Source organism: Grammomys surdaster, unplaced genomic scaffold (assembly GCF_004785775.1).
Source record: "Grammomys surdaster isolate TR1022 unplaced genomic scaffold, NIH_TR_1.0 126109, whole genome shotgun sequence".
Lineage (NCBI taxonomy): Eukaryota > Metazoa > Chordata > Mammalia > Rodentia > Muridae > Grammomys > Grammomys surdaster.
Window position 1 is genome coordinate 1,878,641 of NW_021620917.1, and position 19,383 is coordinate 1,898,023.

At 47.4% G+C, this 19,383-nt stretch overlaps 2 protein-coding genes across 2 annotated transcripts in view; one reads left to right on the forward strand and one right to left on the reverse strand.

Moving 5' to 3' along the window:
• Window positions 1-13,113, forward strand: part of Rac1 (Rac family small GTPase 1) — a 21,877-nt gene extending 8,764 nt beyond the window's left edge. Inside the window, exons 2-6 of the mRNA XM_028756028.1 lie at window positions 1,350-1,421; window positions 3,384-3,501; window positions 10,367-10,429; window positions 11,036-11,195; window positions 11,434-13,113. Of these exons, the coding sequence (XP_028611861.1) occupies window positions 1,350-1,421; window positions 3,384-3,501; window positions 10,367-10,429; window positions 11,036-11,195; window positions 11,434-11,564 (544 nt within the window). The 3' untranslated portion in view covers window positions 11,565-13,113. The remainder of the gene's footprint in view (window positions 1-1,349; window positions 1,422-3,383; window positions 3,502-10,366; window positions 10,430-11,035; window positions 11,196-11,433) is intronic.
• A 1,300-nt stretch (window positions 13,114-14,413) lies between these two features.
• Window positions 14,414-19,383, reverse strand: part of Daglb (diacylglycerol lipase beta) — a 38,121-nt gene continuing 33,151 nt past the window's right edge. The window contains exons 12-15 of the mRNA XM_028756039.1: window positions 17,498-17,566; window positions 17,344-17,416; window positions 15,465-15,712; window positions 14,414-15,370 (exon numbers count right to left, since the gene is read on the reverse strand). Coding sequence (XP_028611872.1) covers window positions 15,178-15,370; window positions 15,465-15,712; window positions 17,344-17,416; window positions 17,498-17,566 — 583 coding nt within the window. The 3' untranslated portion in view covers window positions 14,414-15,177. The remainder of the gene's footprint in view (window positions 15,371-15,464; window positions 15,713-17,343; window positions 17,417-17,497; window positions 17,567-19,383) is intronic.

Genomic DNA, 19,383 nt, shown 5'->3' on the forward strand with positions numbered 1-19,383 from the left:
CCTTCCTTCCTTCCTTCCTTCCTTCCTTCCTTCCTTCCTTCCTTCCTTGCTATGAATTCACTGTAGTGAGAGCATCTGCTTACCAGCAAGAAAGCAGGCAGAGGAGGAAGTTGAGATCTGCTGCAAGTAAATGAGGTGCTCTGAGTCTTAGACGGAGGCCTCTCCAGGTCTCAGGCTCTTGCTCATACAGGTTTGTTTTCACATGCTAAGCCTTTCTCACAAGATAAATGTCTAATGAGTCATTTCTGTTTAGAAAGTTGTTTAGGGATTGGAAGTTACCTGACAATGATGTAATGTTTGACACTGAATCTTTAGGGTGGGGAGTTCTAACTTCATTAAGCCCTTTATACTGTTACAAGTCAGACAAGTATTGGCAAGAATGAGTGGCTGAGCTCCTGCCCTTGTGCCTTAGTCCCAAAGAGTGGAAGGGAAGTATAAAGTTTGCCTTTGGATAGTGAGCCCCAGTCTATAGTGCCCTGTGCTGAACAATACAGTCTTACAAGTTAATACCAGTGTACCCCCTGGACCTTAGTAAATCAGCAGAAGACAGCAGGAAGCCGGCCTCAGACAGAGAACTATTGGAACTGAGCCTTCAGGATGTCCCTCAAGTCAGTGAGGGTCTGTGGGGGGAAACTTAAGAGATTTTATATATGTATTTATTTGTGAATGGTACAGCAGTCTTTATTTTTAGTATATTCTGAAAACTACTTCAAGAGGTTGGGAGCTTTTCGGACAGTACCCTAACTTCTGCCTTGGGAACATTAGTAATAGTCTGTCCCCTTGATGTTGCCTTTCTTGTTTTCTGTCTTACCAGTTGCATAAGAGGTGTATTCCATCCCTTTGCCCTGTGTTAACATGTTTAGGATCTGTGCTGTTAGCTCTTTCACAGCTTGAGTGTGAGCGCCCTGGCTGCTTGACTGACTGTGCTGTTGGGGACAGGCTGGGGACAGGGTTGGCCACTTAGAGGTAGCATCATCAGTCAGTACTTGTGAGTAACAGTTCAAGTTCACTTATTAGGAATCAGTTTAGAGAGGAAGCTATTCTAGAAGAAACTGTGTCAACCATTTCTCTGAGTCTTGAACTCAGTACGTACTTCGTGACCAATGGCTTGGGTGCCGCACACCGTAAACAGGGGGAGGCTGCTCAACCTGCCTTTCTGAGAAATACAAAGGGTTGGTTTTGTTTTTAAGATGAAAATATGTGCAGAGTGTTAAATGTCACAGGAACTTACTTGTTTGTGCTTATGGATGTGGTATAGCTGTTTCCTGGTCTTTTCTAGAATACTGTAGTGGAATAGTGGAAGCCAGGACTGTGGGTGTTGACTAAGCAGCCCTTTTCTCTTCTTTCAGAGCTGTAGGTAAAACGTGCCTGCTCATCAGTTACACGACCAATGCATTTCCTGGAGAGTACATCCCTACCGTGTGAGTATCCTCCTCAGGCTGGGAACCAACTGGTCTGGGATGTGTTTTTCTGTTCTTTTGTAAGGCCCTTGTCAATCCAAATATGAACTATTAGTGTTTATTTTCTTTTTTTCTTTTTTGTTTTCTTTTTTCTTTTTTTTCTCTCTCTCTCTTTTTTTAAAGGTTTTTCTGAGACAGGGTTTCTCTGTGTAGCCTGGGCTGTCCTGGAACTCACTCTGTAGACCAGGCTGGCCTCAAACTCAGAAATCCGCCTGCCTCTGCCTCCCAAGTGCTGGGATTAAAGGCGTGCACCACCACTGCCCGGCATCCTTTGAATCATCAACTGGAATAGAATTGTTAGGTGTTTAGAACTTAAAAAAGAAATGAGCCAATTTAATGTATAATTTCCTCATATGAGGGAATATACAGTTTCCTCATTGATTTTCGGATATTTAGGAAACAAAAGAAAATGACACTGAAGTGCATAGGCTGGGAAATGTAAAGCCCAGAGCCTGACCACAGCAGTTGCTCACTGACTTGGCTCTGGGCACTGGCACACAGAGTGCTGCTGCATTTGGGTTCATTGGCCCTCTGGCAAGTCATGAGGTGGTTCCATGCCATGCTTACTGGGCTGTAGAAGTGAGCTGGGTGTGGGGTGGGCAGAGGTGGGTTCTAGGCTGCTGATTTTGTATGGGTAGCCTAACTGAGTGGGAAGGAAAAGTGCTTCTCTCACTGAGGGCTCACTGGGGAGCCTCACTGTGTGGCACAGCTCCATCCTCACGTCTGCAGCCAGTTCACCCTTGAAGGCTCTCCTTGGGGGAGACCACGAGGGCTTTACCATAAAGCCTAGGCTGACTTGGAACTTTTTCCTTGCCTCCCAGTATATACCACCCCACCATCTTTATAAAGGTTGCTTTGGTCAGTAGTCTGTAAATCACACCATCTTAAACTTTGCTTTTATACTAAGAGCCCCTGTTTTTAAGAACTACAAATAGTAATAATTAAAAACAAAAACAAGCCTCTTTTGTCTTGAAATCTATGTATTAAGACTTGTGGCTGGAGAAAGGACTCAGTGGCTAAGAGGACTGGTTGTTCTTTCAGAGGACCTGGGTTTGGTTCCCAGCACCCACATAGCAGCTCCAGTTTCAGGGGATATGTTGCCCTCTTCTGAATTTCATGTGCACCAGACATACATGTGCTGTGCATACATACACACCAGCAAAACATATGAAGATACTGTCTTGTTTTAAATTGCAGTGGCTTTTTTTTCCCTTCAGAGATGGTATTTGGGTAGCTCAGGCTAGCCTTCAATTCCTGACCTGATCCTGCTCTATACTTTTGGTTTTGGGGTTGTTTTTTTTTTTTTTTTTTTTTTAAGTAGTCAGTAATATCAGTAGCATTTTTTGTTGTTCTGAGGTCTGTTTGGTTGTCTGAGAGCAAAGTCTGTAACCTAAGCAGACCTTGAACTCTTATGATTTTCCTGCCTCAGTGTCTTAATGCTGCAATTACCTCTTAACTAATTTGTATGTAGCAATTTTAGGCTAACGTACATATTTATGTGGTCAGGTGCACTCACTCTGAAAACCCAGGTGGCCTCTCAAGTCCAAATGGACTTGCTGTACTGCTGCCCTTGACCTCAGACCCGGGTGACTTTGCTGTGTGCTCTAGCAGCACACAGCTGAACATGAGCAGAATGTGTGCCTGAGAGACTTGACAGTGGGATTGGGGAGAGGGACTTGCTCCAAGTTGTCCTCTTCATACAGGGGAAACCCTGTTTATTAAAGGTGGAGTTTGTTTTGGTTTTCTGTTTGTTTCCTGTAAGTCAGTAGCCTGCCCTTTGTTTCTCTCCTCTCTGGTGTGTGTGAGGTGATGCCCTGTGTCCTCTTCCCTGCAGGCACTCTGCATACCTCAGGGCTGCTTTCTGGACCAGCAGCAGCCTTGGTCCCCTGTCTGTGACTAATGTTTTCTTGTCTTTTTCTACAGCTTTGACAACTATTCTGCCAATGTTATGGTAGATGGGAAACCAGTGAATCTGGGCCTGTGGGACACAGCTGGACAAGAGGATTATGACAGGTTGCGTCCCCTCTCCTACCCGCAAACAGTAAGGCTCACACTTGGTTTTGACTGTGTATAATTGTCTAGTGTCCAGTGCTCACAGACCTGCGTGTGCTGCTGGGATTGGGTCTGTGAGAAGAGTCAGTAAAGATGAATACCTGCTTTCGTGCCAGCCAGAATCTGGAATCTTGAATATTACCACTTTTTCAGCCCTTTTTATTTTATGTTCTTTTATTTACCAGAACAGAACAGGTACTGTCTTATTTTTGGTTTTGCAAAACTGTTCTTTATAGCAATTACTTTGAAAGGTGGCTTGTTCTATGATGGCTTGGCACTGTAAAATCAAATTAAGCAGTTAGGTTGGGCATGGTGGCTCATACCTGTCATCCAATGCGTGGGAAGCTGAGGGTACAAGTTTGGGGCCAGCTTGGTCTATAGTTTTCTCAAACCTTGTCTTAAAAAAATCCAAATTCAGCGTTAATATTAAGGTTTCTTGAGCTGGGGTGTTGCTTAGTTGTTAGAATGATTGCCTTGCATTCCCAGTCTTGAGTTACATCCCTGGCACAACATAAACTGGACATAGTGCTTTATGCCTTTAATCAGAAGTGAAGGCACGATCGTCAAGGTCGTCCTTGGTTATATAAGTTCTAGCCTGGACTACATGAGACCCTGTTTCAAAAAAAAAAAAAAGTTATGGCTTCTGTAAACTGAATTAGTAACTTACCTTAGGGCTTAATACTTCTTTTTCCCCATAAAGCTCATAGTTCTTGGCATCAGTACAAAGTCTTTAGTGTAGATTGAGGTTTCAGTTTTATAAAGTAGACCTTTGTGTCCAGCCAGGAAAAAACACTTTTTTAGATTACTTTGGCTTCTGTATGAGACAAGCAATGATTGATAATTTACCAAAGCTAATTAGAGCAGTGGTTGGCAGGCTGATTGAGTACTTGGTGTCTGATGCAAAGTGTTGTCATGTTGTGTTGCTTGCTATCTCAGTTCATGGTCTTCATTTTAGACTGCATGTTAGGGCCAGAGCTTATGGCTCAGGGAACAGCATTTGCCTTTCTATGAAGCAGCACAGGGACACAGGGACACAAGGAAGCAATAGTATCTCAGTACAGTCTTGGTGCCAAAGTGACAGACCTTAAATGTTCATGGCAGGCAGCAGAGCAAATGTCGTGGACTCAGGCCCTGCACTTGTGCTTTGCTGTGCAGTCCCAGTCAGTGTCCTCATGTCTGTCCTCTGCATGCCTGCCATTAGCATGAGGTGACTTACCATCTCAGACAGGTGCGTTAGCTCAGGCCCGTCCTTTCAGGACTTTGGAGACAAAGGCAGGCGGCTGTCTCTGAGCTCAAGGCCAGCCTGTCTGGAGAGTGGGACCATGTTTGAAAATATAACAGCACAGTCCCTGTTGTGCACACAGCAGTTCCCGCCTAGCCCATGCCCTCTAGTGCCCAGTTGCTCCCCCTTCACCTTACTGACGATGGGCAGAGGCTCCTCTGTTCAAGGTTTGTTTGGATGAGCATTACTTGTGCTCTCTTGCTTAGAGGTGGGAGCGGCTGGCTTGGGATGGAGGAGAAAGCTTAGAGAAAGGCAGGCTTTGAACCCTGGTTGACTAGGGAGCTGTAACCTTACTTAGGAGGGTCAGGAATCAGTTCCACTCTACAGAGTTTGTATTTTTAAAATTAACTTCCTGTTTAGTTCATGATGGATTTACGTGTTAGAAGATGCCTTTTCTCTGCAGCCAGAGAATACCTTTTGTTTCTCACTGGAAATGTTACCAGATACTGTCTCTTTGTAGGTTTTTGTTAATTAAGTTACAGCCAAATTTCAATTATAGTTAATAATGCTAAATAAAGATCAAAAATGTAAGAGGAAAGGTTTGAATTGGGTGTTTCTTTTTTCTAGCTAAAAACTAAGTAGGAATAAGTATTTAAAATCAGCCCACAATCACAACATGATTGCAGAAACAGTACATCTAGTGAGTGCTGAATAGTTCCAGATTTTAAAACATAGCAGTTGGTATCTGTCCAGCCCATTGGATGTGTCTGGAAGGGTGTGGTATCATTTCTGAGAAATGAGAGACACCCTATTGTGACACAGCGGGTACAGAGTAGGGTGCGGCATGCTGTCTAAGGGAGTCGAGTCAAAGGTGACCACGGAAATTGGACTCTGTATAGGGTGTATCAGATAAGTGGACTCTTGCCAGGGTGAGAAGCTGTAACTGAGTGTGAGAGGCCAGGCTGCTGTGGGAAGCTGAAGTCATCTGTGTGTGCCAGGCAGTTTCCTTGTATAAGGACTGAGTGAGAAAGGAGGAAGACAAGATTCCTGCTAATATTCCATGTTCCAGTGTGGACAGTGTTCCAGGCGGAGGTCAGAGCAGACTGGAGAATACACAGCGAGCAGCTAAAGACTTGCCTGCTCAGTGTGTGTGTGTGTGTGTCTGTCTGTCTCTTTCTTCTTTGTCTCTCTTTCTTTCTTTTTTAATAGAGTTTATTCAGGGCATGGGGAGGGGAGTTAAGAGGGTAGTGGGGGGGGGGAGGAATGCGCACGTGCGCACAGAGAAGAAGAGTAGAGAAGTAGAGGCTGGGCATTGAGAGGGGGGAAGGGGCAAGAGGACAGAGCAGGCGCAAGAAGGCAGAGAAGACTTTGTTAGATGTGGAGGGTGTGCTCGGATGCCAGTGCTCACAAGTCTGCCTTGCTTTCGACTACACTGTCATACTACAGGCCGACCCAGGCTCTCCAGGCTGCCACCACGTTCTGTTGTCTATGCTAGCTGGCACATGGTCCTAACTTTGGCTCTCTGAGCTATAAGCCTGTTTATGGGACTCTTTAAACCCCTGTGGTCAGAGCTGAGCAGTGCTGGTGCACACCTTAACCCTAGCACTTGGAGTTCAAGACTAGCCTGGTCTGCATGTCAGCACTACACAGAAACCCCTGACTCATAAACACAAGCGGACAAACGAAAAGTGTGGTCAGAGAGTCTTCTGAAGGGGCAAGTGGAAGATTTCTTGTTTGGGACACAGTAAAAAGAGATGACCACACTTCCTGTGGCCATTGTTATTTTGAAACAGGGTCTTCTTCACTCTATAGCCAAGGGTGGCCTGCAGCTTAGAGTGCTTTGTTTTTGTTGTTGTCTTTTGGCCTCATCCTTCTGAATGCTGAGGTGATGGCTTTTGTTTTAAATACTTGTTTAGTGTGTATGAATATTTGCTTACATGTATGTGCATATGTGTACTGTGTACATGCCTGGAGCCAGATCAGAGCCCTAGAAACTTTGTGGATTGCCCCGTGGTGCTGGGTGACACCCCTGGTCCCATTTGTGGAAGAGCAGCCCTCATGGATCTAGCTCCTGTTATTACAGTTGTGAGGACCCAGAGCTGCTGCAGGTTTGATTTTCTTTGGTTGTTGTTGGTGGTGGTGGTCTGGTTTGGGGTTTGAGTTAGTAGTCCTACCTATCCTAAAACTTAACTCTATAGATCAGAGTGGCCTCGAATCCAGAAATCCACCTCTCTCTACCTCCTGCGTGCTGGGGTTAAAGGCCTGAGTCACCACTGCCTGGTGCAGTTTTGATTTTCAGAGGGTTTCCTTTGTTAATATGACTGTTAGATGTTTTGTCCTTTGGCCAGAGGTCACTAGAAAACTACTTACAGTTAGCCAGAATGGGGTGTATTGCTTTTTGCCATAAGGGAAACCCACTGGGGTTTTATTATGCAATGGGGGTGTGCAGGACTCAAAAAAGGGGTTTGCTCTGGCTAAGTGCTGTCTTAGCCTTGCACTTTAGGAAGTCCTGCCTAGAAGGCTGTGGGGTATATTGGGGCTAAAGCTGCTACACATGAAAATCCCTCCCTGCACTCTGAGCCTCATGAAGTGACCTTTGGTTTAGGAAATGATCTAGTCTTTATTTCCATGTGGTTCTTCCTCTTCATCAACATAGTCACACAGGGTCTGGAAGCTTGAGAGGATTTACAGGAGCGTCCTTCCTCCGGGCAGCTGTCAGCATCAGGCCGGCTGCTGCCTTCCCAGGGTCTTTTCCTGGTAACACTTGTCCAGCTTTTCAAAGTTCTTCCTTCTCTCTCTCTCTCCCTTCCCCCCACCTCCCTCAGCTCTGGTCATTTTCCCTGTTGTGTGGACTCCGCATATTAAAAAGAAAAATCCACACGTGAGCCTAGGTCCAGATACAAAGTGGGTGGATTTGAGCAGAATGAAAGGCTCTGTGTATCTGAGAGTGAGCGCTCCAGAGCCTCTTGTCCTGCCTCATCTCATTCTAAAAGCTGCCTCCCACCGGGGACAGTGCCACTGACGGAAGAGGTGTGTCAAGTGGGACCACTCGAGTTGTAGTTGGTGTATGATGCTGTGTGTCTGTATGTGGTGTGACAGGTCACCTTCAGGTGTTGTCCCTCAAGAACCACCTTGTTTTTAATACTGGGTCTCTCACCAGGACTCAGGGTTTTACCCTAGGGCTCCTTATGCTTGCCCAGCAAGCATGTCCCTATATGAACTCTCTTCAGCCATGGCTGTACATTTGACTGCTGAGGGACAGGTAGCTGGTGACACGGGAGGGAAAAAGTTATTGGAGACTCACTCAAATTAAAGACATCTGTGTATGTGGTGTCACAAGTATCCTGGTGATGTAGGAAAGTAGTCAAGTCCCCAAGAAAGATGGTCAGCCACCCGTGAGAAGGTAGAGACAGGTACTGTCATAAGGATAGGGGGAGCAGAGACACCAGCAGCATAACCTTGTTTGCCCTGTATCGGGAAAGAAGAGATTGATGGTAGGAAAACAGCATCAGAAGCCAATTACTATAGTAAAAGCTGAGTTTAGGTCAAGGGGAGGGGTAAAGCAGCAGAAGAAAGCAGGAGGCGAAACATGGTGTGCACCTGAGTTAGGGATGGAGCTGTGGTACGGTGTGTGCATGCCTTTGCTGCATCGGGAAGATGCACTCCTCACTGAATGCACTACTCACTCCCAGAGCCGGGCTAGGAGGCTGACATCCCTTTGGCTCTGTTCTGGAAAGCGTCACTGTGCCTACAGGCAGCTGCCTCGGCTGTCTACAGGAGGCTTTTTTTGGCTTATCTCTGAGAACAGTGGAGTTCTTCAAAGATCTTGTCAGTAAGTGATGCCAGCAACAGGCCACTTTGTGAGCACTGAGCTCTGTGGGGTGTGTTAAATTCTGGCAAGTGCCGGGGTGCTGGGGTGGCAGGCCCAGCATTCCCTTGACTGACTTACTGAACTGCAGGGGACAGCCCCTCAGCTCCAGCTTCATGGAGTAACGGCTGTACCTCTCGGTTCCTAAGATGAATTGTGATTGCACAGCTTGGGATTCCTCGGGGGGCTGAGACGGACTTCTGATGAAACTAACAGGTTGTATTGATTGTGTATTTCTTAGTTTGTACTGAACTCAAGCCAAGTTCTCCTGCATTACTAGGTTGGAGACACATGTGGTAAAGATAGAACCTCCAGGGGCAAAGACAAGCCGATTGCCGTATGTAAGCCTTTGAGTCGACCTCAGCCTCAAGCTTTGTCTCTTCTCTCATCTCACTGAGTCTCCGGGAACACCGTTGAGCCTCGGGTTCCCTGAGTGTTTCCTCTCTGATTCACTCAGGAGAGGCCGCTCTTGATGAAATGAGCTTTCACTGGGCTGTGACTGTTCACTCCCAGTGGATTATGTAGTCGATGAACTGCTTACTCCCTCCTCCCGTGTGATAGGAGGGGCACCCAGAAGCCCCTCTCTGGGATGCTTGGAGGGGCCACCTGGTGCTCATGTGGGTGCTTCCTCGCCGAGCCAGACTAACCACTCCCAGGGCCTCTTCTCTGACTCTGGTGTTCTGTGTGTGGGCTGTGGGCGGCTGCGCAGCACTGGTGAGCTAACCCAACTGTGCTTTGAGAGGGTTTGGAATCAACTTGGATGCTTGGGAGGCCCCGGTGATTCTGATAGGCCTCTGCATGCGCCAGCATTGAAGTAAACAATTGTTTATAAAAAGCTGTTGTGTGGGACGTTTCTTTCCTTTTCAGGTACAAGATACCAGCTGGATGGTTTAAGGTGCTAGCTTGGGAACTGTATACATTCCACAAAATAGCATAGTTGCTTTTTCTAGGGCTATGTCTTGATAAGCCTAACATTTTAGAAACCTTGGGCATATAATTTTATACAGTTAAATACCTGAATTTTACTTTATATGTGATAACACACAAGAAGAAACCTCAGATATTTTCTATTCAGCCGGTAGTTTCTCTTGACGTCAGCACTCTTGCACTGCTTGTCCTTGCGTTCTTTGCGGCCACAGGTACACTGGGGCAGCTTTCCCAGAGGCCCTTGGCTGTGCTTGGGAAGGTGTGCAGTAGTTGGTGTTTGTCTGTTGGGAGATGGCACACTGAGTTCCCTCCATGGCTGGTAGGCTGGGAGCAAATTCTTGAACTCCATTTTGTGCCAGGGACAGTGGCAAGCTGGCTGACTGACGCTAGAGGTGTAAGGAAGGCTGGCGCTTACTGTGCATGGGGGCTTAACGAGAAGCGCGTCTCGTTAGAGGATGAATTTAAATTGACTGCAGCATTCACGGCCTGAGAGAGACCATGGGTTTCCTGTGTAGAATTTGTGTTGATAACAGACAATTAGGTTTCCAGTTGGGCATGATTAGAGATCGGCCTCTTGGGAATGTGATTAGATACCTCCCTAGCATCAAATGGCTTCCAGCAGTTTCTTCTTTCACGTTCTCTTTCTCAAAAGGCAGATGTGGTAATGGTTTGTGAATCATCTGTCCAACTAGAGGGGTAAGTGGGGAGCTGTGAGGACCTAGGTGCAGGTAGCAGGAGGCACACAGGGCCTCGACAGCTCATCGCTAGCAGCGTTAGGCAGAACACCCGACAGTTTACGATTGTCCTCCACATGTTGCCTGTGTTTCCTTTCTGTAGGACGTGTTCTTAATTTGCTTTTCCCTCGTGAGTCCTGCATCATTTGAAAATGTCCGTGCAAAGGTAAGTGGGACTTATGGGAAGATAACATCAGTCCCAGAGAAATACTAAAGAGTAAAGTGAATGCCGTCCACCCTGGGAGCTTGGGGTTGTTTAACTTGGTTTAATAACTGCACTGAGGAGTGGGCCATTTAAGTCTGTGGCTTTAGAATACGGGTTTCTAGAACATACTTTCTGTGGGAAGCTCCTCCCTACAGTAAGAAGCACTCAGAAGTGGTCTAGTGACTGGTTCTTTTCTGCTCTAGCATCTAGAACCAACCCAGTGAGACAGGGTGAGGGACCTGTTGGTGTAGAGGTTGGGACCATGGTGGGGTTATGGTCCCTGGGTTGATCGTGAGTTTTCTAGGGTGATCCTATAAATTAGATTTATTTTCCTGAAAACAGAAGTAGCCTTCCTTTGTGCCTTTTCTCCTTTCCCTGGTCCTTGACAGGTGGAGTCTGTTGTGTTGTCCTCTGTCTTGGGGACCTGGCTAGCCAGGGTACATAACGCAGGGACGATGTTCTGTGGGGCCAGCTGTGGCTGGAGGTTGGCACTCGCTGCATGTAAGCTTTGTGAAGGAAGGCAGAACAGAAGAGGGGCTTGACCTTGTTTTTTTTCTCCACATGTAGTGGTATCCTGAAGTGCGACACCACTGTCCCAATACTCCCATCATCCTAGTGGGGACGAAGCTTGATCTTAGGGATGATAAGGACACGATTGAGAAGCTGAAGGAAAAGAAGCTGACTCCCATCACCTACCCGCAGGGGCTAGCCATGGCGAAAGAGATTGGTAGGAAACCCTCATTTCTTGTTTCTGCCTTGCAGTCCTGATGACAGACAGCTGCAGTCCGCCCAAGAGAGGGAAGTTTTTCCTTCTTGGGGTCTCTTTGTTTTGGGCAACCAGCCAAGCCAGGCCTTTGCTAGCCTTAGTGTTGATGTGGAAGTTGGCTGCTGGTTCAGCTGGGTGTCATGTGGAGCCTCCCTTGCTCTGCAGAGTATCTGTCATCGCCTGTGGCTGTCTTTTCTAGGTGCTGTCAAATACCTGGAGTGCTCGGCACTTACACAGCGAGGACTCAAGACAGTGTTTGATGAAGCTATCCGGGCGGTTCTCTGTCCACCTCCTGTCAAGAAGAGGAAGAGAAAATGCCTGTTGTTGTAAATGTCTGAGCCCCTTGTTCTTGGTCCTGTCCCTGGAACCTTTGTACGCTTTGCTCAAAAAAAAAAAAACAAAAAAAAACCCAACAACAACAACAAAAAAAACGGTGGAGCCTTCGCATTTGATGCCAAGTTTTTGTTACAGATTAATTTTTCCATAAAACCAGTTTGAACCAATGAACCAGTCAATAATTTTAAGGTTCTGTTTTAAATGTAAGAATTCCAACTTACAGTCTATTAAAATTCAGCCCTAAAATGACAAAGCCTTCTTAAAGCCTTATTTTTCAAAATCCCCTATTCTTGCTCAGATTAAGAATTGCCAAAATACCTTCTGAATGAAGTTGCGTTGTGCTGACAACACTTCAGCACTAAACTGTTGAGAGACTTCTGTTAAGAAGACTGCAGCTTCTGGAGCCAGGGCTGCAGACCCTTCTGTAGTTCCCAGACCGTGTGACACAGCACAGCCTCCTTAATGACACGTTGCCATGTAACGCACCTGTAACTTATCAGCCCATGTTCATTACGTAACTTTGTACTGTACGTCACAATGATGAGTGTAACAGCTCAGCTCTTTGATTTTGTAGTGAGTTTTCTAAAATACCAGTTGACGAGCTTTTGCAGACTTTGAACAGAACTCTGGTTCCTGTGTTGCCTCTAATGAAGTATTCTGTTCCTAGTCGTGGGTGTACTGGGTGGAGTGGGTGAAACACGACATGATCAAAGGAGACAGACAGTATTCTGACTAACATGAAGTAGAGATTACTTTACACTACATTGTACATGGAGTAATTCAACTGAATAAAAGTGTCACGGGTAAAGCTTTTTAACGGTTAATTTCTGTCAAACAGTAGGTGACAAATGGCCGATCTTATCAGTGTCTCTTGAGCTTCCCCCCCACACACACACTGTCGTCCCTCCCCAGATGGGGCGTACTCCATATTTAAACTGGCCATCCTCACAGTTGCTAACCTAGCAAGTGCTTTTCTTTAGGAACCCCTTCTTAACGAGCAATATGTCTGACCTGTACTATAAGATCTTTCTGATAATGCATTCAGAGATTTTTTTTTTTTTGGTAGATTAGTAGAAGTGCGTTCCTGTTTTCACCTTACTTTACTCAAAGCTAATTAGCGCTTTCCTTAGTTTTCTAGTAACTAGGTGTAAAAATCATGTGTTGCAGCTTTACAGTTTTTAAACTATTTTAGATATTCTTAAACTATGAACCTTCTAAACATCACTGTCTTGCCAGAGTACCAACACTGTCACGTGACTAATGCTGCCCCTCTAGACCTCACCCACGTGGACATATGCTTCCCGTCGTGGCTCTGCCTAGAGATGTTCCTTCAGGTCTGTGAGGTTCTGTCAACTGCTAGTGCTAACGCTGTTCTGTACAACCTAACTCACTGGCAAGAATACAGTGTTGGGCCTTTCAACCACTAGAACAAACTTTTTTCAATTGACAGTTGCAGAATTGTGGAGTGTTTTTACATTGATCTTTTGCTAATGCAGTTAGCAGTATGTTTTGCATGTATGACTTAATAAATCCTTGAATCATACAACTGGTCATGCTTGTGTTTTGGGTGTTTGCCTTGCTTTAAAACCCTGGACCGCCAAGGATGTGCTTTTCATATTGGAGGGATTGCCACCTTCAGGGAGTAGGTAAGTGAGCCCACAGCCACACTTGAGTGGACTTGATGTTTGGTCACTCTGGTTGAGCTGTTGTGGGGTGCTTGGGTGGGGTCCCCATGGCGGGGTGTGTGCCTGAGCATGGAAGGGCGCCAGGACTGAGTGCTCACGACGGAGAAGCTGCACTGCAGGGCTTAGCAGGATCTCAACCCACTGTCAGATGGCCAGCTATGATTAGCTTTCATGGGTGAATCTTTAAATAGAAATTATATGCGTGTGTACATGCACATTTCTCTGTAGGATAGAGACCAGGTTGGCCCCAAGCTCCCAAGTGCTGTGACTAAAATTTGCACCACCATTTCCCAGTCTAAATTCTGACATGCACCTTCACCATCTTGTTCAGCCACAGCTCTTGATCCACTGAAGGATCTGAGGGAGCCTCTTATCAACCTCTCTCCAGCACCTGGGTCCTCACACTTACATGACACTAGCCAAGCCATCTCCAGCTGCCTTGTTAAAAAATAGCATATTTTAAGATTTCATCAGTCTGCATTTTGCTATCACCATCATATCTTTATACCCTACGTAACTCCATGGCATATGTAGCATGACAAATTGGGTCTCTGAGGGCTTTCACCTTAAATCCAGGTTCCTGGGCTTTGCCTTAAGAGTTCCGACTACAGTTATTTTTGTGGTTATTCTGGCTGGCATAGAACTCACTAAGTGTGGAGCAGGCTGGGCATGAGCGCACAGAGAATGGCTCGCCTCTGCTCTGACGCTGGGATTCAAGTGGCTCACCATACCTGGCAGGTGCACTTACTACTGTGCCCTGTAAGGTCTCCCTTCAGTCTCACTTGCCTCCCTTTTGGAGTTTTGTTTGGAGACATCTCAAGTACCAAAAGATGGCTTGGATCATTTAAAGTAGTTGAGTATGACCTCCAGTGTCTGGTCCTCCTGCCCCCATCTGAGTGGTGGGGATAACAGGCCCAAGTCACCACACTTGGCTTTTTTGTTGTTTTCTGGATTTTTTTTTTTAATTGTGTTATATGCAGTCCATAGTAACCAGAGTGACGAGACAACTTGGTTTAGAATCAAGGCAGAAAACTCCTTACCGCTGGGCACAGCAGTACGTGCTCGCAACCCCAGAGTCCTGGCTGACGCAGGGAGACGGGTGAGTTGGAACTCAGCAGGTTTCCGGCTCCCAGGAACACACCTCCCTGAGGTACTCGATGATATACCAACTACTTTATTTTTTTGAAATTCCCGAGCCACCCACCTGGCTCAGATGTAGACTAAGGTGAGAATTAAGCATACATAAGAGTTAGTGGTCAGCTCAAGCATACATGACGGAGGGCTGCAGTGCCGGGCTCAGAGGAAGCTCGGGCTGTCCTAGTGCCCCGGGAAGAATTCAGGAAAATAGAAAGTGCACATCTGTTGTCTTGAAGTTCAGACTCATGTAAACAGCAGGATGGGATCCTAGCAGGAGTGGGGGTGGTGCAGACCCACTAAGGGGCCTCAGATGTAGAGTTCTTGGGTGGCTTGCACCATGAGCTGGCCTAGAAGTCCCAACACCTATACATGTTCCCAACTTCGGATCCTGTTAATACTGTGGTTAAAAATGGTGCCATAGGCCAGGCAGTGGTGGCACATGCCATTAATCCTAGCACTCAGATGCAGAGGCAGGCAGATCTGAGTTTGAGGCCAGCCTGGTCTACAGGGTGAGTTCCAGGACAGCCAGGGCTACACAGAGAAACTCTGTCTTGGAAAAAACAAAACAAAACAAAAAAAAAAAGGTTGTATAACTTGTATGGTCATATTGATGTCAGTTTCTGCCAGGACCCCTCAGGTTACTGTTGATGGACAGATAACCACCATACCAGCCTCACAGAAGCCACTCACAGTCTGTCAGCCTCAAGAAAAAAACAAAAGCAACAACAAAAGAGCCTCTCAAAAAACACAAGTCCATTGTGCTGGTCAGTGTCCAGTAGAGCCGACTAAGGTACGTTAGAGCCGCCTTGCCCTGGGCAGGAGACACAGGCTGTTCTGTCAGCAACCACTCTGTCCAGGGCCCGAATCACAATGTCAGGCATGTGGTCAGTCAGCATCTTTGGGCCTATGAGGATCTTACTGAATTCTGCTTCATGTGCCCACCTTGCTCTGTACTGGGCAGCAGAACAGCAACCAACCCTTGAACAGAAGAGAATATCCGTTAGGCCCTTGGGTCCGTCTTGAGTCACCCTCAGTGCATGGGCATGGCAGACTCCCATGTCCCCATACTCACCTCCCTGAACCACCCTCCTCTTCCAGGTGGATGATCCTGCCAGGTGGGTACAGAGTGGGGTACTTGGTGGGAGAGTCCAGTGGGGAGTCGCTGGAGCAGTAGCCTGGGGAACATCGTGTTAGAAGAGTCTGTTCCCCGAGGAGAGGCTGAGTCAGGGCCCCCTGGTTGCTCTCGTCCAGTTCAGTTGGAAAGTTGTCAGGGCTTCCTCCAAACAATCCGTACCAACAGCCATGCAGCAGGATCTTGTACTGAAAGGTGAGAGCCGAGGGCTAGGTTTGTCCTGTGCTGGGTGGTAGCCCTCAGGGCTGAGCCTGTGCTACCATAACCATAGAGCCATCGGACTTGCAGCAATAGCCAAACCCCAAACCATATGTATATTTTAAAATTGTGTGTGTGTGTGTACGTGTACTACAGATTGATCCCAGAGCTAAGATGTACACTTGCTAAGACTAAACTCTTATCACTGAGTTAGCTGCACCCCAGGGAGACAGGTGCTACTTTCTAAAAAAAAGGTTAACAAGAAAGAAAGCCTTGGGTTCCATCCCCAGCACCATATAAAACCAGGCATGGTGGCACACGCCTGTGATTCAGCGTTTGGAAGGCAGAGGCAGAGAAGTTCATCAACAGCTAGCTACACAGTTCAAGGCCAGCCCAGCATACTTGAGACCACATATATATAAAAAAAAAAAAAAAAAAAAAAAAGGCCAGTGGTGGTTCTTAATCCCAGTACAAGCAGGCTGATCTCTGAGTTCCAGGCTGTCCTCTACAGTGAGGTCCAGGACAGCCAGTGCTACACACAGAAACCCTGTCTCAAAAACAGGAAATAACCAAAAACAAAAACCCTTAGATGTTTGGTAAGAAGTGAATATTAAATTTTCTGATCAGCATCATTTTAAAAAGGGAAGAAGACAAAAGCACCGTAGCCTGTGGCGCAGGTGACGCACCTTGGCAGCATATCTTGACTAGAACTCCCGTTGGCACAGACCTCGTCTCTAAGAATACGGTTCTTAGTCACATTTGTGTGTCTCTGTAGTTTGTGTGGCATGCACGTGTGGTGGGGGTGGAGGGTCAGAGGACAAACTGTGGGATCTGGCTGTCTCCTCCACCCGGTGGGTTCCAAGGACTGTCCTCAGCCTGGGTTTGGTGCCACATGGCTTACCCACTAGGCTGTCACACGGGGCCTCCCTCTCTTTGAAACTACCCCAATGGCAACAAAACTGGGGCCTTGTGCATGCTAGGCAACTGGTCTACCACTGAGCCCTAGCCCTGCCCCCTCCTCAGCTTCCTTTCCCTCCGCCTGACCTCACATTTTTGGCAGTCCTACCTCAGTCTGCCAGGTGCTGGGATTATTGGCCAACACTAACTGTTGCCCTGCCTCATGGCTGATGCCTCTATTGGTCAATGTACTTTCTCTCTTTTCCTGTGGGTGTGGGTTTGAACCTAGAGCCTCCAGTGCTAAAGAGGTGCTCTACCACTGAGTACATTCTCAAGCCTCTGCCATTAAAAGTTTTTATTACCTTTTTTCTTTAAAGTTAGTTGTGTGTGGAGATGAAGACTAGAGGGAGGTCCTCCCCCGCTATGAGGACTGAATGCTGGTCAGACAGTTTGGCCAACCGCTTATGGTCTGTGTCAGCCTTTGTCTAAGCCTGGAGCACTGTCACTGAAAGCCCTGGGAAGACGGTCAGCCTTTGTCTAAACCTGGGAGCACTGTCACTGAAAGCCCTGGGAAGACGGTCGCAGTAGCTCGGGCAGCAGCATTTCCCAACTGTCACTCTGCATCTCAGAATCCCACACAGAGGTCTGTTCACAGGGCAGACGGAGGAGACAGCGCAGGGAATGTGCTGGGCTGAGAGGCTGTGGCTCCGGGATGAGCTGTTACCTTTGGCTTATTGCAGTTAGCAATCACTCGCAGGATCCTCCTCTTGAGATCCTCCATGTTGGCCACACTTAACCTGTTTGGGAGAGAGCAGACTGAGCTCAGCACGCAGTGCTGACAGCGCCCCGACCCCAGGGACAATCTGGAAGCCACCGACCTGGGGATCACATCCATCCCGAGGATAAGCGACACGACGAAGTCCTTGGAGTACTCACAGAGGGATTTGCTGGGATTCAAACGAGACACAAGTTAGTCCAGGGTCGGCTGCTTCAGAGGGACAGACAGCTGCCAGGGCAAAGTCAGAGCCATAAGGAGACATTCAAAAAAGAGAACACACAGCTAAACCCACAGATGATCCCTGTCACCCAGCAGGCCCAGACAGTACCATCTACCAAGGTGCCCTGGGAATAGATAAGCAGGTGGAGGCAAGAGGCTAGCCATTGTAGTGTGCACCTACACGGCCATGCTGGCCCAGGGTGGTGGCGCAGGCCTGTAATCAATCCAAGCCACTCAGGAGTGTGAGGCACCATGTCTGGCCTACCAGGGCTAGACTAAATTCAAGGCCAGCCTATGCTCCCATCCAGCATTTAAGCAGTAGAGGGAGGATTGAAAATTAGGACCAGCCTGGGCTACGTAGTTAAGAAACTATTTAAAGACTTAAAAAGTAAAGTATAAAGGTGAATACCACCTAAGAAATGCATACTTCTGGTATAAAGGACTCTCTTGGAGAAAATAAACACTTGCAAACTGTGTTGATGCTGAATTAGAAAATAAAGTTAAGCAACACCAAAAGCCAGCCCTCAAGTCAAGCTTGTAATCATGCAGGTTCCAAACGGAACAGGCAGCACTCACGAAGCTGAGGTGGGAAGGTTAGCAAGAGTCTGAGCCTAGCCTGAGCTACATAATGAGATCAGGCCAGGTTGGGCCACACTGTAGACGCTGTCTCAAACCAAAACCAAACAAACCCCACACAATTTCTACATCTCTATTTCCTTTGTGTGAATTACACTTCAACACAAGCAGAAACTTGCGTTTCGGAGTTCCTGGCCTTTGTAGGTCACTCAGCTAAGCAGTGCAGAAGGAACAGAAGCCCACTTCCCATTTCTCAGCCTCTGAGGCAATGCATCCAGCATGTGACTCTTACCGATAACACACAGAGAGACGTAAAGTCTGGCTCTGAGTGTGCGGCAGGAAGCGTACAGGGCTAAACCATCCACTCTGCAACAGGTCTGATCCTCAGTCATCACTACCATTTTCTTTCTCTTTCTTTGGATTTATATGTGTATGTATGTGTGAACATGAGTGGGTGTGAACATGCGTGTGGTTGGTCACCGAGGCCAGAAGAGAGCATCTGACCCCCGAGAGCTGGAGTTCGGGGAGTTGAGAGCATCTGAACTCCGGTCTTCATGGATCAGCAGGAGTTCCCAGCCCTGAGCCGTCTCCCGCCCTCCTGCGGCTTTCAGTGTAATACAAAGCATGTAGGTGGGACACAGCCTGGGGAGCAGAAGCAGGGGTGAATGTGCACTGTGGGCAGGAGCACAGCAGCATTAAAGCCCAACACTGAGACCCACAGGGATGGCAGTGTTGACAGTGTGCAGAAAAGTGTCAGCCACAGCCTCCTCTTCCTGGATGACTGACCCCTGGATCCCAGGGAGACACGCTGCCCTACAGCCGCCCTACAGCTCTGAACCTTCTCCTTCAGCGTAGATGATACATGTGTGGGGTTTCAGGGCTGCTGCTGCATCCCCATCAGGGTGCACAGCCACTTCCTCCCAGCCTTGCTGGACATGCTTCTGTTGTGTCTTAGTCCCCATTGGCCCTGTCAGCTGAAAGCTCTGCAGGTTATGGCAAGAAACATTCCCTGACACAAAGGAAAAATAGCCAAATCAGGATGTGATGAGCTCTTCTCAGCAAAATACCTGGTTTCTTGTAGAAATGAGGGAAAAGCTAGATGGAGTGGTATGACCTGCCGTCCCAGTGCTCCTACTGTGAGACGGTGCACCTGCCGTCCCAGTGCTCCTACTGTGAGATGTGCACCTGCAG